Source organism: Epinephelus fuscoguttatus, linkage group LG14 (assembly GCF_011397635.1).
Source record: "Epinephelus fuscoguttatus linkage group LG14, E.fuscoguttatus.final_Chr_v1".
Lineage (NCBI taxonomy): Eukaryota > Metazoa > Chordata > Actinopteri > Perciformes > Serranidae > Epinephelus > Epinephelus fuscoguttatus.
In genome coordinates this window covers 7,720,132-7,738,503 of record NC_064765.1, presented here as the reverse complement: position 1 = coordinate 7,738,503, position 18,372 = coordinate 7,720,132, and the positions used below count along the sequence as shown (strand labels likewise).

Here is an 18,372-nt window from a genome sequence, read left to right as displayed (position 1 = left end):
ACACCCATCACATCGCTGTGACAGTGAGCTAATATGTACCTTAGTGGATTCACACAAGACAGACAACAGCGCCATCATGAGAGCAAACAGGAGACCACCTGCTATCCCTTGTATCCAGTGAAGGAAAAATTTCGCACTCAGGTACCTTTTTTAGATAAGCATAAGAAAAATTGTGCTTGTCATTGCTGACATTTTAACACCAGAACTTCGTTAAAAACAATATTTTAAAAAGGAGCTGTTGCTGATTCCGATTAAGATGCCTGCACGTGGCTCTCAGTATCAGTGTGGCCACGCTGGCAGCTAGCAGCTAAAAGTGCTAACAGTGTGAACAGCACTAACAACATGGTGTTAACAAGGAGGGGAACTGGAGGGTGGGCGCTTTGGTGATGCTATTGCCTCCACCGCTGGTTATCATTAAAAGTTAAAGTTAAAGTTCCACTGATTGTCACACACCTGGATGTGTGAAATTTGTTCTCCGCATTTGACCCATCCCCTGAGGGAGCAGTGAGCAGCAGCGGTGCCACGCTCGGGAATCCTGGTAATCTAATCCCCAATTTCCAACCCCTGATGCTGAGTGCCAAGCAGGGAGGCAATGGGTCCCATTCTTTTAGTCTTTGGTATGATCCGGCCGGGGATCGAACCCACGACCTCCCAGTCTCAGGGCGGACACTCTACCGCTAGGACACTGAGCTGGTAAACCCTTTATTTACCTTTTCTTTTTCGAAGACAGATTGGAGTACATAAATAACAGCATAAAATAAACAATTTCAAAAGCCCGATACAGTGCAATAATATACATTTAGAGTGTCGAGGTCCCCGTCTTTTTGCTGTCATGGATCAAGATTGGGTTTGGGCTCAGGCAGAGAATCTAAACTCTAATCTGGAATGACCTGTTATAACAAGACTATCAAGTTTCAAAGTGCACTGCAATTTGTTCCAGGTGTGGTGCACAATAAATAAAAACAAATGCTGGTCCCTTGTAATAGACAGAGAAGGCCAACCCATTCTCTGATAAAGAAGACAATGATGAATGCTATGGCTGTCTGCGGTTATAAATCTAAGGGCTGAATGGTGGAGGCTGCTGCATGGCGATAAATTACGTCACCATATAACTGAAACAAAGATTGCTTCCACAATCTTCTTTCTACATGATGGAGGGAAACGAGACTTGTTTCTATACAAAGCTTAATTTGTAATTTTTTTGTCAGTGCATCAATATGCAGCTTGAAGGTGAATTTGTCTAACCTGGAAATACAGATGCCCCGCCCCTAGAAAATTATAATTTGCACTTCTTTCTTTCTTTCTACATTTGAGTCTGGATTTCCAAGCTAGAATTTGTCATCAATCCAGAAAATCCAGATGACTACCTACCACATAATTTTCTACAATATACATATATTGCCATATGAAAAGATGAAGAAATCTAGATCCAAATGACTCATAGCTGGTGTTTTGTTCTACTGGAGGCACATGATAGAAAATATTGGTATTGGAAGTGTTCAAGTTTCTATTTATAGGCCAAGTCTGAGATGTATTGAGGTCCACAGTATATAATTGCTTGTCTTTTTAAAGATGAGAAATGAACACAAATATGGAGTTTTGGCCTGGACATCACTTCCAGTATTAGTCGTTTCCCCCAGAAACTTATTGCTTTCAAAGTGCTGGCCAGTAGGTTTTGAGATTGGTAGCTGGGTCCAAGAACCAAAAGCTATACTACTACGTACTAGTACGTACTAGTGACACTGTATCATATAGCTCATGTTGTCAGACTCAGATTGTCTTGGGATTGTCCTTGTTCTTTTCCTTGGTTGTTTGGCCGGTTGCATCCTCTCCTGTTACAGGCCTCCTGTATGACACAAAACAGGTTAGAGATTAGTATTAGGTTAAAGTTTAGCTGACAATTTTGCTAACTGACTGTAACTGACCTCAAATAACTGTTATGGAACAAAATACCAGGAGGAAATTAACAGAACAAAAGAGAGAAAATGGAGCAGCTATTGAGACTGACTAGCATTAGCCAGCAATAGCAGTTGACTAATGAGCCCTGTGAGTGTAATTACTACAAGACCAGGTTTGTAAAACAAAATATTTGCAAAGATGCACAAACCTTTACAGGTATGTCTATCATCATCTATTTTTCTTCTTCTGCCCTCTGTATTTCTTTATATGAAGTGTTGAAATGGCTGCTACATTTGAACATATTTGATAAACTGTGTGAACGAGGGACGAATGACACAGAAGTTATATCTGCATATACATAATAGGGTACAGTACTTTCTTTACTGACTGTTAACCATATTCCACGCTGTTTCTATGGAAAAATAAAAAAAAGTAAGTGTTACAATGTGTTCTAATTACAAGTAAACATAACTGATCTTTAATTATTCAATATATTTGTGCAGTAAGGTGTATATATATACTATAGCATGCAATTATAACAAAAACTATTGATTCTAATATGGGTTCGATTTGACCCACTTGTGGTTTATTGAGCAACACTTTTAAGTGCCAAACTATAGGTTTGCACTTTTTCCAGTCTTTCTTCTAACAGCAGTGACAAATCTGAGAAATCTGTTCCACTGTATGGGCATTTCACCATATTTTTAAGACCGGCTTAAAAATTGTGAGCCTATTCTTTTAAATGGGGAAAAAGAAGTGAAGAGAAATTTGTAACTTACTGGTAGTTTTACATCTCCTCCATATCAAATAGACAGCAATTCCAGGAATTCCAATGACAAGAATGGCAAAACCAAAGTAACCATAGTTTACTGAAAGAAAAGAGAAAAGATGTCAAGATTTGTTCTTCACTGTGCGATTAAAATAACACAGATCCATCCATTTTTCACATCCACTTCTCCTGCTTCAGGTCACAATTCATACTTAAAGGAAATGGCCACTTTAGAATGAAAATACAGACAGTACTTTCTGACCCTCATGCCGACAAGAAGTCCAGTGTAGTCTTTAATCCACAAAACTCGTTCGGGGTATCGGAGGATAACAGCTAGCTGGAATAACAGCTACACTTGAAGTGCATGGAACCCACATTTTGAAAATGTAATAAAACTCCGCAAATGCATTTTAAAAACGTCAGAACGGCCCGTCCGTCGTAATCCAAGTGCCCTGAAGCCACGGCATGCAAAACTGACTTGAAAAGACGTAATTTACTCCACTTTTATAGCATCATTTCTCACCGTGGTCAGTTAGGCTGCCCCACACTTCAAGTGTAGCTGTTATTCCGGATAGCTGTTATCCTCTGATACCCCGAACGAGTTTTGTGGATTAAAAAAACTACACTGGACTTCTTGTCGGCATGAGGGTATTACAAAATATTTACTGCAGCCTCTTTAAATCAAAGTCAAGCAAAAAACGTTAAATCATCAATATCATGCCTTTGAGAAGAAACAAGTTTTGAGATGACGTTGCTGACCTGACCATCTGCGTGTATTTCATAGGGGACATGAAAGACAGAGCTTGGTACTTACTGTGACTCTTTCCTGCCTCTGGCTCTCGCTCTCGCTCTGGCTCTCGCTCTGGCTCTGGCTCTCGCTCTGGCACTGTGGAAAAATACGGGAAAAATGGCGATATGGGAAAAAAAGACAGACCAGCTGTTATGCCAGTGTCAGTAAATGGGGATACAATTTAACATTACTCAAGACATTTACTTCCCTGGATTTGTCTGATCTGATGTGTTGCTCTTCTTTCCTATTCAACTGTAATATGTAACAACTTTACAAGATGAAGTGTATTTATCAGTCTCTCCAGGATCTCACAGCAAAAACCTTGAATTTGTGGCCAATTTTGTCAAAAATTGAGATAAAAATGTGGCATTTTTATGTGATTTTTTGCGGGAAATTGCTGCAAATGACAAAAATTGTGGCTAATGACAAAAGGAGAAAAAAATGTGATTTTTTTTTTAATGAAACTACTACCTCCAAAAAACTAAGTCACTTGCTATAATAATCATACTGAATATTACAAAAATAGCTGCAAATGTTTTTTATAGTTCTGTTCTTTGGTTTTATTTAATTAGTTTCAAAACATGGACTCCAATAATGTTGCAAAAAATGACTTCTGGTCGGCCGGAAAATGTGGTAAAACGCAGAAAAATCATGGGACTTTTGAAAAAATTGCAAGCCCCCGCAAATATTGCACCCTTTCGTTGAATTTGCGTTAATTATTGCAATCGCAAAATCGCATTTTCTGGAGGGACTGATTTATAGGTCCAGTGTGTCAGATTTAGAGCGATTTTGTGGCATCTGATGGTGAGGATTAAAGACTGCAACCAGCTGAAACTTTTACTGGTTAGAGTTCCTTCAGTGTTCATTGTTCAGGGGAGGTTTATTGGGAGCTGAATTATCCACAGGGGTCTCTTTCTCTAAAAAAACAGACCAGGTGATTTCAACCCATAGAACAAGTGTTTTTCAGACACTGTTCTGCGTAAGACGTGTTGGTAGCCTCGCACCTGCTCATGTTTGCTCATCTTTTTTTCTGTTACTTAAGAAAACACTGGATAAAGCAGTTTCACATTTAAAAATCTGTGTTTTACAGATGCTCTTGTCGCGGAGGAGCTGCCAATTAAGGTGGCCAATACAAAAATATGAATGGCCCAGTATTTGGTTTGTCCACCCTGGGCTACTGTAGAAACATTGCAGTGCAACATGGTGGTGTATGTAGGCGAGGACCAGTTCCCTATGTAGATATAAATGGCTCATTCTTAGGCAATGAAAACACGTGTTTTATTTTCAGGTGATTAAACACTAAATAAACGTACCATATCATATTCCATTTCTGTCAATGTATCCTCAAAGATCCTACACACTGGACCTTTAACATGTAACATATATATATTTTCACTTTTTTCATTTTAGGTTAGAAATACCCACCGATACTGAGAAGAATATCGCATTGTCTGACTTCTTCGGGTGAGTCTTTGACCTTAACAAGGCAGATGTAATTTCCAACATCCCGATCATCTACTTGGCTCAGTCTCAGTGAAATATTTCCGGCGGCCATTTGATCATGGAACAGAGATGTTCTACCTGTGAAATTCCTGTCCTGATACTCTAGCTCATCCTTCCCTTTTCGATAGAGGTGCACTTCTTTTTCCTTGTGAGTCCACTCAACTCTTACAGTCTTCAGGTCGTATGTGGGCTCTTTGTAGCATGGCAGAACAATGTCATCCCCCACTTTGGCTTCAACTGTTTCATGTTTGCCGGTCACATCAGACTCTCCTGGGTAAACAAACATTGCATTACTGTTGCAGCATCACACTATAACACTTTGTTTCTCAATATTGATTAAGACAAAGACAGCTGAACAGCTGGTCTTTTATTACAGTTCACAGGCCTATAAAAAAAGTTTTCAACTAAATGTAGCACAAATTTTAACAAAATTTCCTAAAAAAAAATCATGATAAGAAAATACAAAATAGTGCACATTTCCATCCTCTAGGCTATACTGTTGTGCTAATATTTGGACTTGGGCACATCAGGGTCATGGAGCCTATTATAAGAGCTAAATACTGGACTCAAAGATGATGTCCAAGCATATTTCCCAAATTGAGCATTGTAGTATGATCAGCAGGAGACCATTAATGTGTGAAGTGAGTTAGGGGACACTACACTGCAGAGTATTGACATTATTGAATAATTGGTCCCTGTTAACACGTTCTGCAGTCTTTTCCCATCCCACCTCATACTGTTTAGCTGCAGCAGCCGTAATAGATGTTACAGCAGGGCTTTATCGCTCTTACCGAACACCCAGATGCTATAGCTGCCGTGACTTTTCTTCAGTTCACCAGAGGGGAGAAATAACCGACTCACTTAACTCTACAAGCCTATAGAGGACAACAATAAGGGCTACATTACACACACCAATCTCCTTAAAGGGCACACCCTGGCCGGTAACTGTATGACTACAAACATATTAATCGACTTGTTGTTTTTGGATGCATTTAGATTACATTATTGTGCAGCGTTTACTGATGTGAATGTCACAGGGAATCGTGCGTTCATAGCTCTTGATGGTTTATTAATTAAATTAATGTCCAAACCGTTCCTATCATAAGCCCCTTTTCCACCAACATTTCCAGGAACTTTTATTACCAGGAATTTATTTACCTGGGTGAATTCCTGGTAATCTGTGTGGTTTGTGTTTCCACCGCACCTCAAAGTTCCAGAAAATTTATTCAAATTAGCATGATGATGTAGATGATTCGGCGTGTGCCCTGTATTTGAGTCAGTCAGCTTGGCTGGTTACATGCTGGTGTAGAGAGGAGGGGCTGTTTGTCTCAGCCAGCAGTTTTGTTTTTTTTTCCTCAATCAGCTTTATTGAAGGCAACAACCTTACAAACACAACAAATGTATCAGACATGTTTCAAACAGTCCATTACAAAAGGAAATAAACATTTACCAATGAGAAAGCAGAGAATAGAAAAGGAGAAAATGATATAAATAATATAAAAATAAAAAAGTAAATAAAAGTAAATAAAACGTACATAAAAGTAAAAAAAATAAATTAGTATACACAAGAGTATTTTCAAATAAACACATTAAACATAGTACAGATATTAATCGTTTTAAGAGCTTTTTTGTTTTGCGAATGAGAGAGTTCCTATGTATTGTTCTATTTTTGATTTAAATACCAAAAAAGAGGTTTTTGTTTTGAGAATTTACACTTTGAATGTGGAATTTGGCAACAAATAAGATAAGATTTGTGAGAACGAAAGCATCAGTGTCCTTCTTATTATAGTCAAAATAGCCAAAAATCAAAATGAAAAATTAAAACATAAAAAAAGGCATTTTGGTAGTACAGAGTAAAATTTGGGAAAATATTATTGATGACAAATGAATGAAAGTCTTTCCATAGTTTATGTGTAAATTCACAAGACCAAAATAAGTGTGAGGTGGTTTCCGAGTGCAAACCACAGAAAGAACAGTTAACATCAATGTCTTGTTTAAACTTGTGTAAGAGCACTTTTGTTGGGTAAAACCTGTGGAGCAGCTTGAAAGAGACTTCTTTGGTATTGTTCGTTAAAATGAACTTTTGTGGTAGGGACCACATTTTTTTCCAGTCAATGTTAGGGACAGATTTACTCCAGTGGAAGGTTGCAGGGGAGGTGGAGACTAGATCTGCCTGAAACGTGGACCTGATTTTAGAGTTGGAGCCTTTACAGGTGGAGAAACAGATTTTACCTAAAGGAAGTTGAATTGGGTCTGGGGGTGACATTATTAAAGGCAAAGAGACATCAACTGTTCTGAATAGCATACAAAGACCAGAAAGAACAGCATCAAACACTATAGAAAATTATTTTGGGCTTACTGGAATCTTATACTTTGCAAGGAATTCTGAGTAACTGTACAGTAACCCTTCTTTATTAAAGAGTTGACTGATTAGTAAAATAACATTGTTGAACCATTTATCATAAAATAATGACTTGTTCTTAAAGACAATATTAGAGTTGTTCCAGATATAACATCACATGCCAAAAGAACCTGTTGATGGAAGTTGGAAAGTTTCATTGGGATTTTTTGTATGTCATAGTTGCAGAGCAGAATGAATTTTAGGCCACCTAAGACATGATGAGAGATACAATTCCAGATGGAAATAGGGTTTTTGAGATATTGTTTGATCCAGTTTATTTTAAATGTATTGTTGAGTGAGCTAAAGTCTATGAAATTCAATCCTCCTTGTATAGTGTAACTTGCACGAGACCGTGATGCAAACATGGATGTACAGGTAAGCAAACGCTCGCGCAAACGCACACATGTGAGCTCGGTGTACAGAGAGGCAGTTTGAGCTACACACTACAATGAGGCTAAAAACAGAGTTCAAATGACGTTTTTCCAAACAACTTTTTATGTCGGGGTTTCAGGACACTTGAATCACTACGGACGAGCAGTATGGAGATATTTTATGGTTTCAATTATGTGTTTTTGGCCGTTTGAATCTGGGGCGCCCTCAGCCTCCATTAGGTGGAGTTGTGTTGCTACCCCCTCTCCCCTTGGATCTCCACAAGTGTTGTGAGTAGGGCTGGGCAATTAACCGAAAATATACCGAAACCGACATTCAGACCCTCTAACCTAATCTTACTCATGTCGGTGATTTCGCTTATTACTTTCCCCGCGCTGTCTCCTTGAGAAAAAACAAAACCAAAAAACTTACGCCGTTAAGTTACGTGTCTCCGCCCCCTCCATCTAGTCTGCATTCACTCAAAGCGAGGCTGACGCTGCCCACATGGAGGAGACGAGCACAAACACCAAGCCAACTCGAGCAGCTTGTACCCAAACACAGGGTTTTCCTTGCCTATCTAAGACAAAGGCGGCCAGGCGGCCCGCCTGGGTGATTTTGGCCGCCGCCTTGGTTAAAGCGCGTGTGTGTGCATGGGGCGGCGTCCAGATGTGTCACAAAAAACAGACAATCAGTGGACAAACAGTCGCATTGCACATTAAGTTAATTTCCCCTTAACTTTCCCCTTAAGTGCCGAATCGGAAGCTGGCGAATCGAGAAGCAGGTGGGATGAAAATACATTCTTCCTATTATTGCAGCCTATTGCTGCACAAAGCTTGGGCATTTTTTATTTATTACTAGCGGTAAATAACTGTTCGTAAGCTAACTGTGATTTTATGACCTGTTATCAAGATCACAAGATCTCGCGAGAACTTGTTTTCTGAGACGGACAGGGTTCAAACAAAGTTAACTTTCTCTTGATCTGTGCGGATGAAAAATGCAGCTTTAGTGTCAGAATATTGGGAAGATGTGTGGCTTGTGGAAAATGAACCCAATATTTATTTTAGTAACTATAAGGCGAAAGAATTGACCATAAATTGTGATCACGTTCATTTTCCTCATTAACGACAATACATTCAGAGCTGCCGCGAGTCTCCTACGGGGGCGTGGCGCTGTTGTCACTGAATCATGACGTGAGCTGAGTGGGGTATCTCGCTTCATCCAATATCTCTGTGAATACCCATCTACAGGCGTAATGACACTTTTAAGGTGGACCGCAAAATTCCAATAACTGGCTGTGAATAAGGTGCCAACTTCAGCCTCGTCACGTGGCTTCTTACCCGTTAAGGGTTAATGTCACCTACAGTAACCGGTACCCATCCTTAATCAAAACACAAATGTCACGTAGCCTACCTGTAACGCTCCAGACAGCCAGAGACAGCAAATTCAGAAGCATTGACTTCATGATGTAAGGAATGGAGGTATTGCAGGGAGCTGGGAAGTACACGAGACCAGGCGGCTGCAGCTGAAGGTGGCGGCTCGTCCCAGATGAAGAGTGGAAACGGCACCGTCTCCGTTGTCATGTAAACTTGCTTCTTCTTTGTCTTTTCCTCCTGTTTACTGGCGGTTGGCAAATAACTAGTGGTGTTATGCTAGCTCGACACAGTGTCGATTTTTTTGAAGCGCAAGTGTTCGAGATGAACTGCGCCTCGCCTGAAAAGTAGACGAGAGCAGGCGGCCGCAGCGGGGGGCGGTGACAAATAGCGGTGAAGTCAGACAGTTTCCCGACAGTTTCCAGCAGCCTTCAGTCCGCACAGGAAGTCACAGACACACTTACATCTTGTCTGGAATGATGCAATTCATGAAAAAAGTGATCAGATCCGTATATCAGTTTGTTTTACTTATGATAGATTAATTTATTAAAATGCTTTACAGGTGATCTGTAGTTTATGTTCATGGTTTATCCTCCATTTGACATGAATTCTCCTGTAAATCAGCATCATATCAGTTTGACCTGTCCCCTCAACTACACAGGCTGAATAAACTGTGTTTGACTATAAGGTTCATATTTTCAGAGGAAAAAAAAATACAAGACAACAGCTTTCATTAAAGATCAGTCAGATACAGTCAGGGCTTCACATCTGTACAGATGTTAGTTTAAGAATGCTCACATCCCACTGAACACCAGTCTCTGTGATTATTTCATATTTTCTTCACCCCACCATACCGTACACAACGACAACACACTTTCAGAGCTGCAACAATTAGTCGACTACTCTTCTAGGTACCAACTACCAGATCAATCCCCAACTGTCTCGACAAATCAAACATTATGAATACATTTTCAGGAAGAAAAAGGGAGAAAGAGAAAAAAAAAGAAACATAAAGGTGAAAATTCTCTGTTTACAGCCTCAAAACTACGACATTCCCAAGTCACTTCAACTATCCAAGTTTGCAGACTAGATGTCCTTGAGCTGTGGACTGCTGGTCGAGACAGAGCGAAACATTTTACATACTTTACCAATACCTCATAAACCAAACAACCAATCAATCATTTGAAGAGATAATTGACAGATCAATTGACATTGAAAACGGTTATCAGCTGCAGCCCCACACACATTACAGAAACAGCAACAACAATTACAAAAACAAACAACCAAAAAAACGGAAAGCAAATAAAAGAGTACCCAAACAGCCCAAAAAGGCATGGGAGGACAGGAAATTAATAAAAAATAAATAAATAAATAAATAAATTGAAAAAAAAAAGGTGAATAAAAATTCAAAAAACCTCTGCTTCAACTTGTATCTGGTCATGGAATTGAGGAATGCCTTGCTCTGGGGCTTATTGCGGGCTGATAGTGTCAAGCGAGGAAATCAATCAGGGGGAAAAACAGCTAAACCATATAAATACACAAGGAAAGGTTGCCACTTCAATAGAAAACGCTTGCTAGAACCTCTACGTGTAAATTTTATCTTTTCTAAGTGCAAAAACAACAACATGTCCTTCAGCCAAGCAGACAATAGAGGTGGAGTAGGTGATTTCCGAGTTGTTGGGGCGTCGGTGGCTTAGTGGGTAGAGCAGGTGCCCTGTGTACAAGGATGTTGCCGCTGCAGCCCGGACTCGAATCCAGCCTGTGGCCCTTTGCTGCATGTCATCACCCTCTCTCTCAAAGTTCAATTGCTGCCACAACAGCGGAGGGACTGATAAGGAGGGGATAAATAGCCTAAAAATGAATCTGAGAATAACAGAGTCAAGCCCTTGTAATATAAATTAAATTAAACTAATTGCTAGATTTGCCTGAGTAAAACAAACATAAATAGATAAAGTATAGATAGATATAGCAGTAATAGTTAGGTGGCCAGTATTAAGCATGTTACCAGAATGCATCTATAAAGATACAGTAGTATATCTAAAGAGAGAGAGAGAGAGAGAGAGAGAGAGAGAAACGGTGATTACAGCTTAACAGATAATACTATATCCAGAGAAAAAATAAACACTGGCCAGATTATCAACGTTTTAATGTTTAACCTCAAACATAAGAAATTTAATCACGTTAGTTTCTAGTTTGTCATTCACAAAATAGATTGAAGCCAGCTGGTAGCTAAACCAGAGAAATAAAATAATTAAATAAATAAATAACATATAAGAGAGCATAAACATATGATCAAATAACAACTCAGATGTCCATTTCGTGAGCAGCAGGTAGGCTATATCTATGAACCAAATTATGTCCAGGCTATATAGTTCAACAGTTACAACTAAATATGGCAAGGTAGCGTGACTCTATCCTCGTTTACCTTGTTGAATGTTTTCTCGTCATACACATCAGTCTTGCCAGTGTGAATTGTAGAAGCATGGGCAGCTTCAGAGGAGTCGAAATAAAAAGTTTGTCCATCATGATCCACGCGGAGGCGAGCAGGATAGAGAAGTCCAAAGCGAATGTTCCTTTGGTACAGTTTGGCTTTGACGTCATTGAAGTCAGCGCGTCTCTGGGCCAAACTTGCACTGAAGTCGGGGTAGAGAGAGATCTTGTGCCCACGAAAGCGCAAATCCTCCCGTCTCTTCCTGAGGATGTGTTCATTGTCCTGGAAGCTTTGAAAAAGCATGATGAAGGCCCGGTGTCTGGGGCCTGTTGTTCGAAACTTAGATAAGGGATTAAACCGGGATATGTTGGTTATCCTGGCTTAATTTAGCGTTGATTCGGTTGTTTGAAAGCAGAGGCACATATGTTGCCATTGAGATTTATTCTGTGCACTTAGCGTGGTCCCGACCAGGCTAACAACCAGGCTTAGTTTAGCCTGGTGCCTTATCTGTCCAGTCAGCTGTCACTGCAATTGAAAATCAATGTGTTTTATTGTCATTTCATGTTCTTATGTATGTATTTGCCTAATTTTTGAACAAAATACATTAAGCCTACAATAATGAAAAAAAAAACATTTAAAACATTTTGTCATAGCCCAAGCATACTTTGGCATGCACATATCCTTACCAATAAAAGGATTAATTGTTGGAATAAACATACAAGTAGGTGTATTTGGCATTAACACAATTAGTGGTTATTAGGTTTCATAACTGTATGACCTTCCCAAATTATATTCCCAGTTAACTGGACCAATAAATCCAGTGTACTTTACAATCAATAAATGAAAACATGAAACCACAATATTCTTTGACCTCATTTTATTTAAATGAAAAATACTAAAATCAGTCACTGTCTGCTTTGAGCTGTGGAGAGAAAGAGAGAAATAATTTTGATTAATACATTGCATCACAGTCATGCTGCTTACAGTGTGCGTTAAAGTCACTTACTTCTTTCTGTAGTTTCTTAATTTCCAAGTCCAGTTTCTGTAAGGTCTTTCTTTTTTGTCTGTCAAGCTCCATGTCCTGCAGCTTTCTCTTCTCACACTGGAGGTTGACATCTGCCAGGGTGCAGATTTGCTTCCTCAGATGACTTGCTTTTATCTTAAGTGATTTATACTTTTTATAAAACTAAAACATGAAAATACAATCCTGCTATAAGCAGCTATTTAATGAAACTGCAAAAAGCAGCTATCAGTCACTGTCTGATTGGAGCTGTGGAGAGAAAGAGAGAAATAATATTGATTAATACATTGCATCACAGTCATGCTTACAGTGTGCATTAAAATCACTTACTTCTTTCTCTAGTTGCTTGATTTCTAAGTCAAGTTTCCTTAAGGTTTTTCCTTTTAATTTGTCTGTCAAGCTCCATGTCCTGCAGCTTTCTCTTCTCACACTGGAGCTTGACATCTGCCAGGGCTATTTGCTTCCTCAGATGAGTAGCATATAGCTGTCTGACAGTTTGTGAATTCTGTAAAACACATATCTATGAGCACAGCAATTGTGGACACAGTGGATGTCCTTCAGGCAATACTCATTGCCTCATTTCCAGGCAGGCTGTCAGGCTGTTCATCTGTGTCCTGTTACAAATACAGTACAGGCCAAAAGTTTGGACACACCTTCTCATTCAATGCGTTTTCTTTATTTTCATGACTATTTACATTGTAGATTCTCACTGAAGGCATCAAAACTATGAATGAACACATGTGGAGTTATGTACTTAACAAAAAAAGGTGAAATAACTGAAAACATGTTTTATATTCTAGTTTCTTCAAAATAGCCACCCTTTGCTCTGATTACTGCTTTGCACACTCTTGGCATTCTCTCCATGAGCTTCAAGAGGTAGTCACCTGAAATGGTTTCCACTTCACAGGTGTGCCTTATCAGGGTTAATTAGTGGAATTTCTTGCTTTATCAATGGGGTTGGGACCATCAGTTGTGCTGTGCAGAAGTCAGGATAATACACAGCCGACAGCCCTATTGGACAACTGTTAAAATTCATATTATGGCAAGAACCAATCAGCTAACTAAAGAAAAACGAGTGGCCATCATTACTTTAAGAAATGAAGGTCAGTCAGTCTGGAAAATTGCAAAAACTTTAAATGTGTCCCCAAGTGGAGTCGCAAAAACCATCAAGCGCTACAACGAAACTGGCACACATGAGGACCGACCCAGGAAAGGAAGACCAAGAGTCACCTCTGCTTCTGAGGATAAGTTCATCCGAGTCACTAGCCTCAGAAATCGCAAGTTAACAGCAGCTCAGATCAGAGACCAGATGAATGCCACACAGAGTTCTAGCAGCAGACCCATCTCTAGAACAACTGTTAAGAGGAGACTGCGCGAATCAGGCCTTCATGGTCAAATAGCTGCTAGGAAACCACTGCTAAGGAGAGGCAACAAGCAGAAGAGATTTGTTTGGGCCAAGAAACACAAGGAATGGACATTAGACCAGTGGAAATCTGTGCTTTGGTCTGATGAGTCCAAATTTGAGATCTTTGGTTCCAACCGCCGTGTCTTTGTGAGACGCAGAAAAGGTGAACGGATGGATTCCACATGCCTGCTTCCCACTGTGAAGCATGGAGGAGGAGGTGTGATGGTGTGGGGGTGTTTTGCTGGTGACACTGTTGGGGATTTATTCAAAATTGAAGGCACACTGAACCAGCATGGCTACCACAGCATCCTGCAGCGACATGCCATCCCATCCGGTTTGCGTTTAGTTGGACCATCATTTATTTTTCAACAGGACAATGACCCCAAACACACCTCCAGGCTGTGTAAGGGCTATTTGACCAAGAAGGAGAGTGATGGAGTGCTGCGGCAGATGACCTGGCCTCCACAGTCACCGGACCTGAACCCAATCGAGATGGTTTGGGGTGAGCTGGACCGCAGAGTGAAGGCAAAGGGGCCAACAAGTGCTAAACACCTCTGGGAACTCCTTCAAGACTGTTGGAAAACCATTTCAGGTGACTACCTCTTGAAGCTCATGGAGAGAATGCCAAGAGTGTGCAAAGCAGTAATCAGAGCAAAGGGTGGCTATTTTGAAGAAACTAGAATATAAAACATGTTTTCAGTTATTTCACCTTTTTTTGTTAAGTACATAACTCCACATGTGTTCATTCATAGTTTTGATGCCTTCAGTGAGAATCTACAATGTAAATAGTCATGAAAATAAAGAAAACGCATTGAATGAGAAGGTGTGTCCAAACTTTTGGCCTGTACTGTATATTTTCTATGAGCACCACATCACTGACTTCTTATACATTAAGGACTAAATTATCTCCACAAGACTGGCAGGTTACCTCAAACCTTCTGGAGTCCAGACAAAGTGTCTCCTCCTCATCTGCGGCATCCCCTGCTGCAGATGTGCCTTCACCCTGCCACATTAAATAGAATTTGTATTGATCTAATGTAAACTTGCAAGACATGTCAAGCAAATGGCTCTAATGAATAACACTCACCGAATCATCTTCCGGTGGCTCCAGAAGGGTCAGTGTGTCACCTGATACTGCAAGACAATCCAAAGTCAGACAGTCCACATAACACCAATGGTTGATTAATTGAATGAATAAAATGATTGATTCCATGTACAGTATACTGGAATAATATACCTTGTATGAAGAGGGCGGTTTCTGTGGGTGGGACAGAGTCTGTAGCTGTCCCCCCCGTATCCCCTCCATCATCCTGCTCGGTTCTGATCCAGGGCGAGCTCTTCCGCTGGTGTGAAATCAGCAGTTGGTTCCCGAGTAATATTATATCCACTGCTCACCTCACAGGTTAAGGGGTCCGACCCCTCCATCCCCTCCGGGATACCGACCACCCTCAGATTGGATCTGCATGCGCGGTTTTCCAGATCATCAACTTTGTCAGCTAACAAGGCGTATTCAGTTTTCAGTTTAGCATATGCGGTCTCCAACTCTACAACTCACTGCAATCAGATAAACCAGTCTCTGCCTCGGTTATTCTTCAGGCATGTAGATCCATGGTGGACTGAGGGATGTGTTGATTAGACCCAGCAAGCAATAGTCGTGATTTAAACGTATTGGCTATATTTAACTCCAATTTAGTCTAGCTACATGTAACCCAAATCTAGCCGATTTAATTTTGAAATTGATTAAATGTAATTTTCGCCATTGCAGATGGCGTGCGGTATGATATTCAATCACGTATGGAGAGTCAACAGTAATTAAAATATGTTTATCTCCATTTTTTGGACATGGTCTCTACATAGCCGTATAATTGATGACGTCTACACTTTGGCTATGGTTAGATGTCTACCAAATTTTCACTGACAGCCCAAATTCAGCCGTGATTTAGCCTAGGCGTCAGGTCTTCATGTAGACAGCTATTAGACATTTTTTAAACCAAAAAATGCTTGCTGGGGAGCCAAGGCTTTGTCAAGTAGAGATGTGACAGATGAAGTAAGTGAAAGCTGAACGGAGATTTTCCAGATCAGCTGACAACTTGTTGGCTGTCACAATCCCTGTCTCTCAGTCCTCTCCCGCCACTCTGCTGCAGTGTTTTTCCACTCCCCCTCCCTCTGCTTCACTCTACCTGCCAGCCACGCCCACCTCATCAGCCCAACTCTGCTCACCTGCCTACACAGCTGCAGCTCATCTACCAGCCCTGCATATAAGCCTCTCCAGCACCTTCACTCACTGCCAGATTGTTCTTTAGCATTATGCGAGACTCTCCAGCGTTCTTCTCCTGCCTGATCTCCCGGTGCCAACTCTGCCTGTCCCCGACCTGCTCTCCTCGTCTGCCTCCCGGTAAACTCACCTGCCTTCTGTCCCCGACCTCGTGCTTTGCTTCAGCGTCTCTGGTTTCTGCCTGCTCGTCTGGTCTCGACTCCTCCGCCCGGCCTCGTCTACCCTCCTGCCTGCTCCTCAACGGTGCTTCTGCCTTCGCTGACGGCTCTTCTGGCTGCAACCCCCCCACCGGCTCCCGACCTCGCCCCAGCTCACTCCTCGTCGGCTTCTCAGCACGATCAGCCGGCGCTTCAGCCTACAGAGCGTCTGCCTCGCCACCTTTGGCTGCCGTAAGCTTCATCTCTTCCCCTCTCTCCGAAAGAGTTTTGAACTGTGTGGAACCGGGGTCTCTGGTGCTTCCCCTCGGTTCCGTGGCTGATCACGGCCGCTTCTCTTTCCCTCTTCTGAGCCTCAGAGACTGTGTGAGGGCAACTTGCCCGAAGAACGAACTTTATTCTGTGTTTATTCTGCCTGCTGCATTCCCTGTTTGCTGTGGTGCTAATAAAAGTCATTACCAACTGTTCCTGCGAGCCTGGTAGTGCATTTGGGTCCACAAACACACTCGTTTCAGTACAATCTGGCCAGAAATGGACCCAGCAGACCCTGCTTCACCTCAGTCTCGCCTAGCCCGGGTGGAGGGCATGCTCCAGCAGCATGAGGCTCTGTTAGCCTCCAACGCGGCGGAGGCTCGTCAGTCGGCGTCTGCTCTGGAACGAGCGCTAACCTCGCTAGCCGCCCAGGTGCAACAGATGGCGGCCGCCATGACACAACACGCCATTCCTGCTGCGGCTCCAGCCCCTCCTGCTCCGACCCCGGGGCCGTCCTCTAGCACTGCACCCGAGCCCCAGGTGGGGGCGCCAGAAAGTTACGCAGGGGACCCTGAGGGCTGCAACCCTTTCCTGACAAACTGTTCCATTCTGTTCGTCCTGCAACCTCATACCTTCGCCACAGAGGGGGCTAGAGTCGCCTTCACCATCAACCACCTCACTGGAAGGGCACGTCTGTGGGGAACGGCAGAGTGGGAGAGAGGCACACCAGCCTGCGCCTCTTTCCAGGCCTTCTCAGAGGAGCTTAAGGTTTTTGGTCCTGTTTCCTGGGTCCTGATGCTACAGGGGGTCTCATGAGCCAGAGGCAGGGGATCGGACAGTTGCTGACTACGCCATTGACTTCAGGACCCGGGCTCGTCTCAGTGATTGGAACGCTGCCGCCCAATGTGACGCTTTCCTCAACGGGCTGGCTCCGTACGTGAAGGATGAGCTGGTTTCGTTCGACCTCCCCAGTTCCCTGGACGGACTCATTGAGTTGACCACGAGGCTGGACAGGCGGATTCAGACAAGGAGGAGGGAACAACGCCACGAGGGAGGGGATCACCGGCCATCTTTCCGTCAACGTCGATTCCCAGCCCCTCCTGTCCCACCTCCTGAACCTATACATGGAGGGGCGGAGCCCATGCAGGTGGGGCGGACCAGCCTAACGCCGGAGGAGCGAGAGCGACGACGCCGGGGAAATCTCTGCCTCTACTGTGGCCAGGCCGGCCATTTTGTTTCCCGGTGTCCAGCAAAAGGGAGGGCTCAGCAGTAAAGAGGGGCATTCTGCTGAGCCGTTCCCAGAACTCTGCCCCCGACCCAAGACCTCTGTTCCACGTCCAGCTTTTGCTGCCAGGGGTCCCACACCGCCACATTCATCGACTTGGGGGCGGACGTCAGCCTGATCGACGAGGAGCTCGCCCGCCAGCTGGACCTCATTAGGGTCCCTCTCCCTCATCCCGTGCCAGCCAGGGCCCTGGACGGTCATCTCCTGGGAACTGTCACTCATCAAACCACTCCCATCTCGATGCTTCTGTCTGGCACACATCAAGAGACTATTCAGTTTCACATTCTGAGATCTCCCAACCTTCCCCTGATTCTTGGCTACCCCTGGCTTCGCCGTCATAACCCCCACATAGACTGGTCCACGGGGTCCATCCTGGGATGGAGCCCCTCCTGTCAACAGATCTGCCTCAGACCAGCAGTGGCATCCACGCCACCGGCCAACTCCCTG

General features: G+C 42.6%; 2 protein-coding genes across 2 annotated transcripts in view; one reads left to right on the top strand and one right to left on the bottom strand.

Annotated features, from left to right (window-relative positions):
• Window positions 1-18,372, top strand: part of dtd2 (D-aminoacyl-tRNA deacylase 2) — a 30,694-nt gene that overhangs the window by 7,403 nt on the left and 4,919 nt on the right. The window lies entirely within an intron of this gene.
• Window positions 722-9,459, bottom strand: LOC125901208 (V-set domain-containing T-cell activation inhibitor 1-like). Its single transcript, XM_049596770.1, has 5 exons — window positions 9,142-9,459; window positions 4,884-5,231; window positions 3,483-3,554; window positions 2,679-2,768; window positions 722-1,846 (listed from the first exon to the last, which is right to left on the bottom strand). Exons 1-5 carry the CDS (start codon window positions 9,191-9,193, stop codon window positions 1,836-1,838), a joined length of 573 nt encoding a protein of 190 aa, XP_049452727.1. The 5' UTR covers window positions 9,194-9,459; the 3' UTR covers window positions 722-1,835.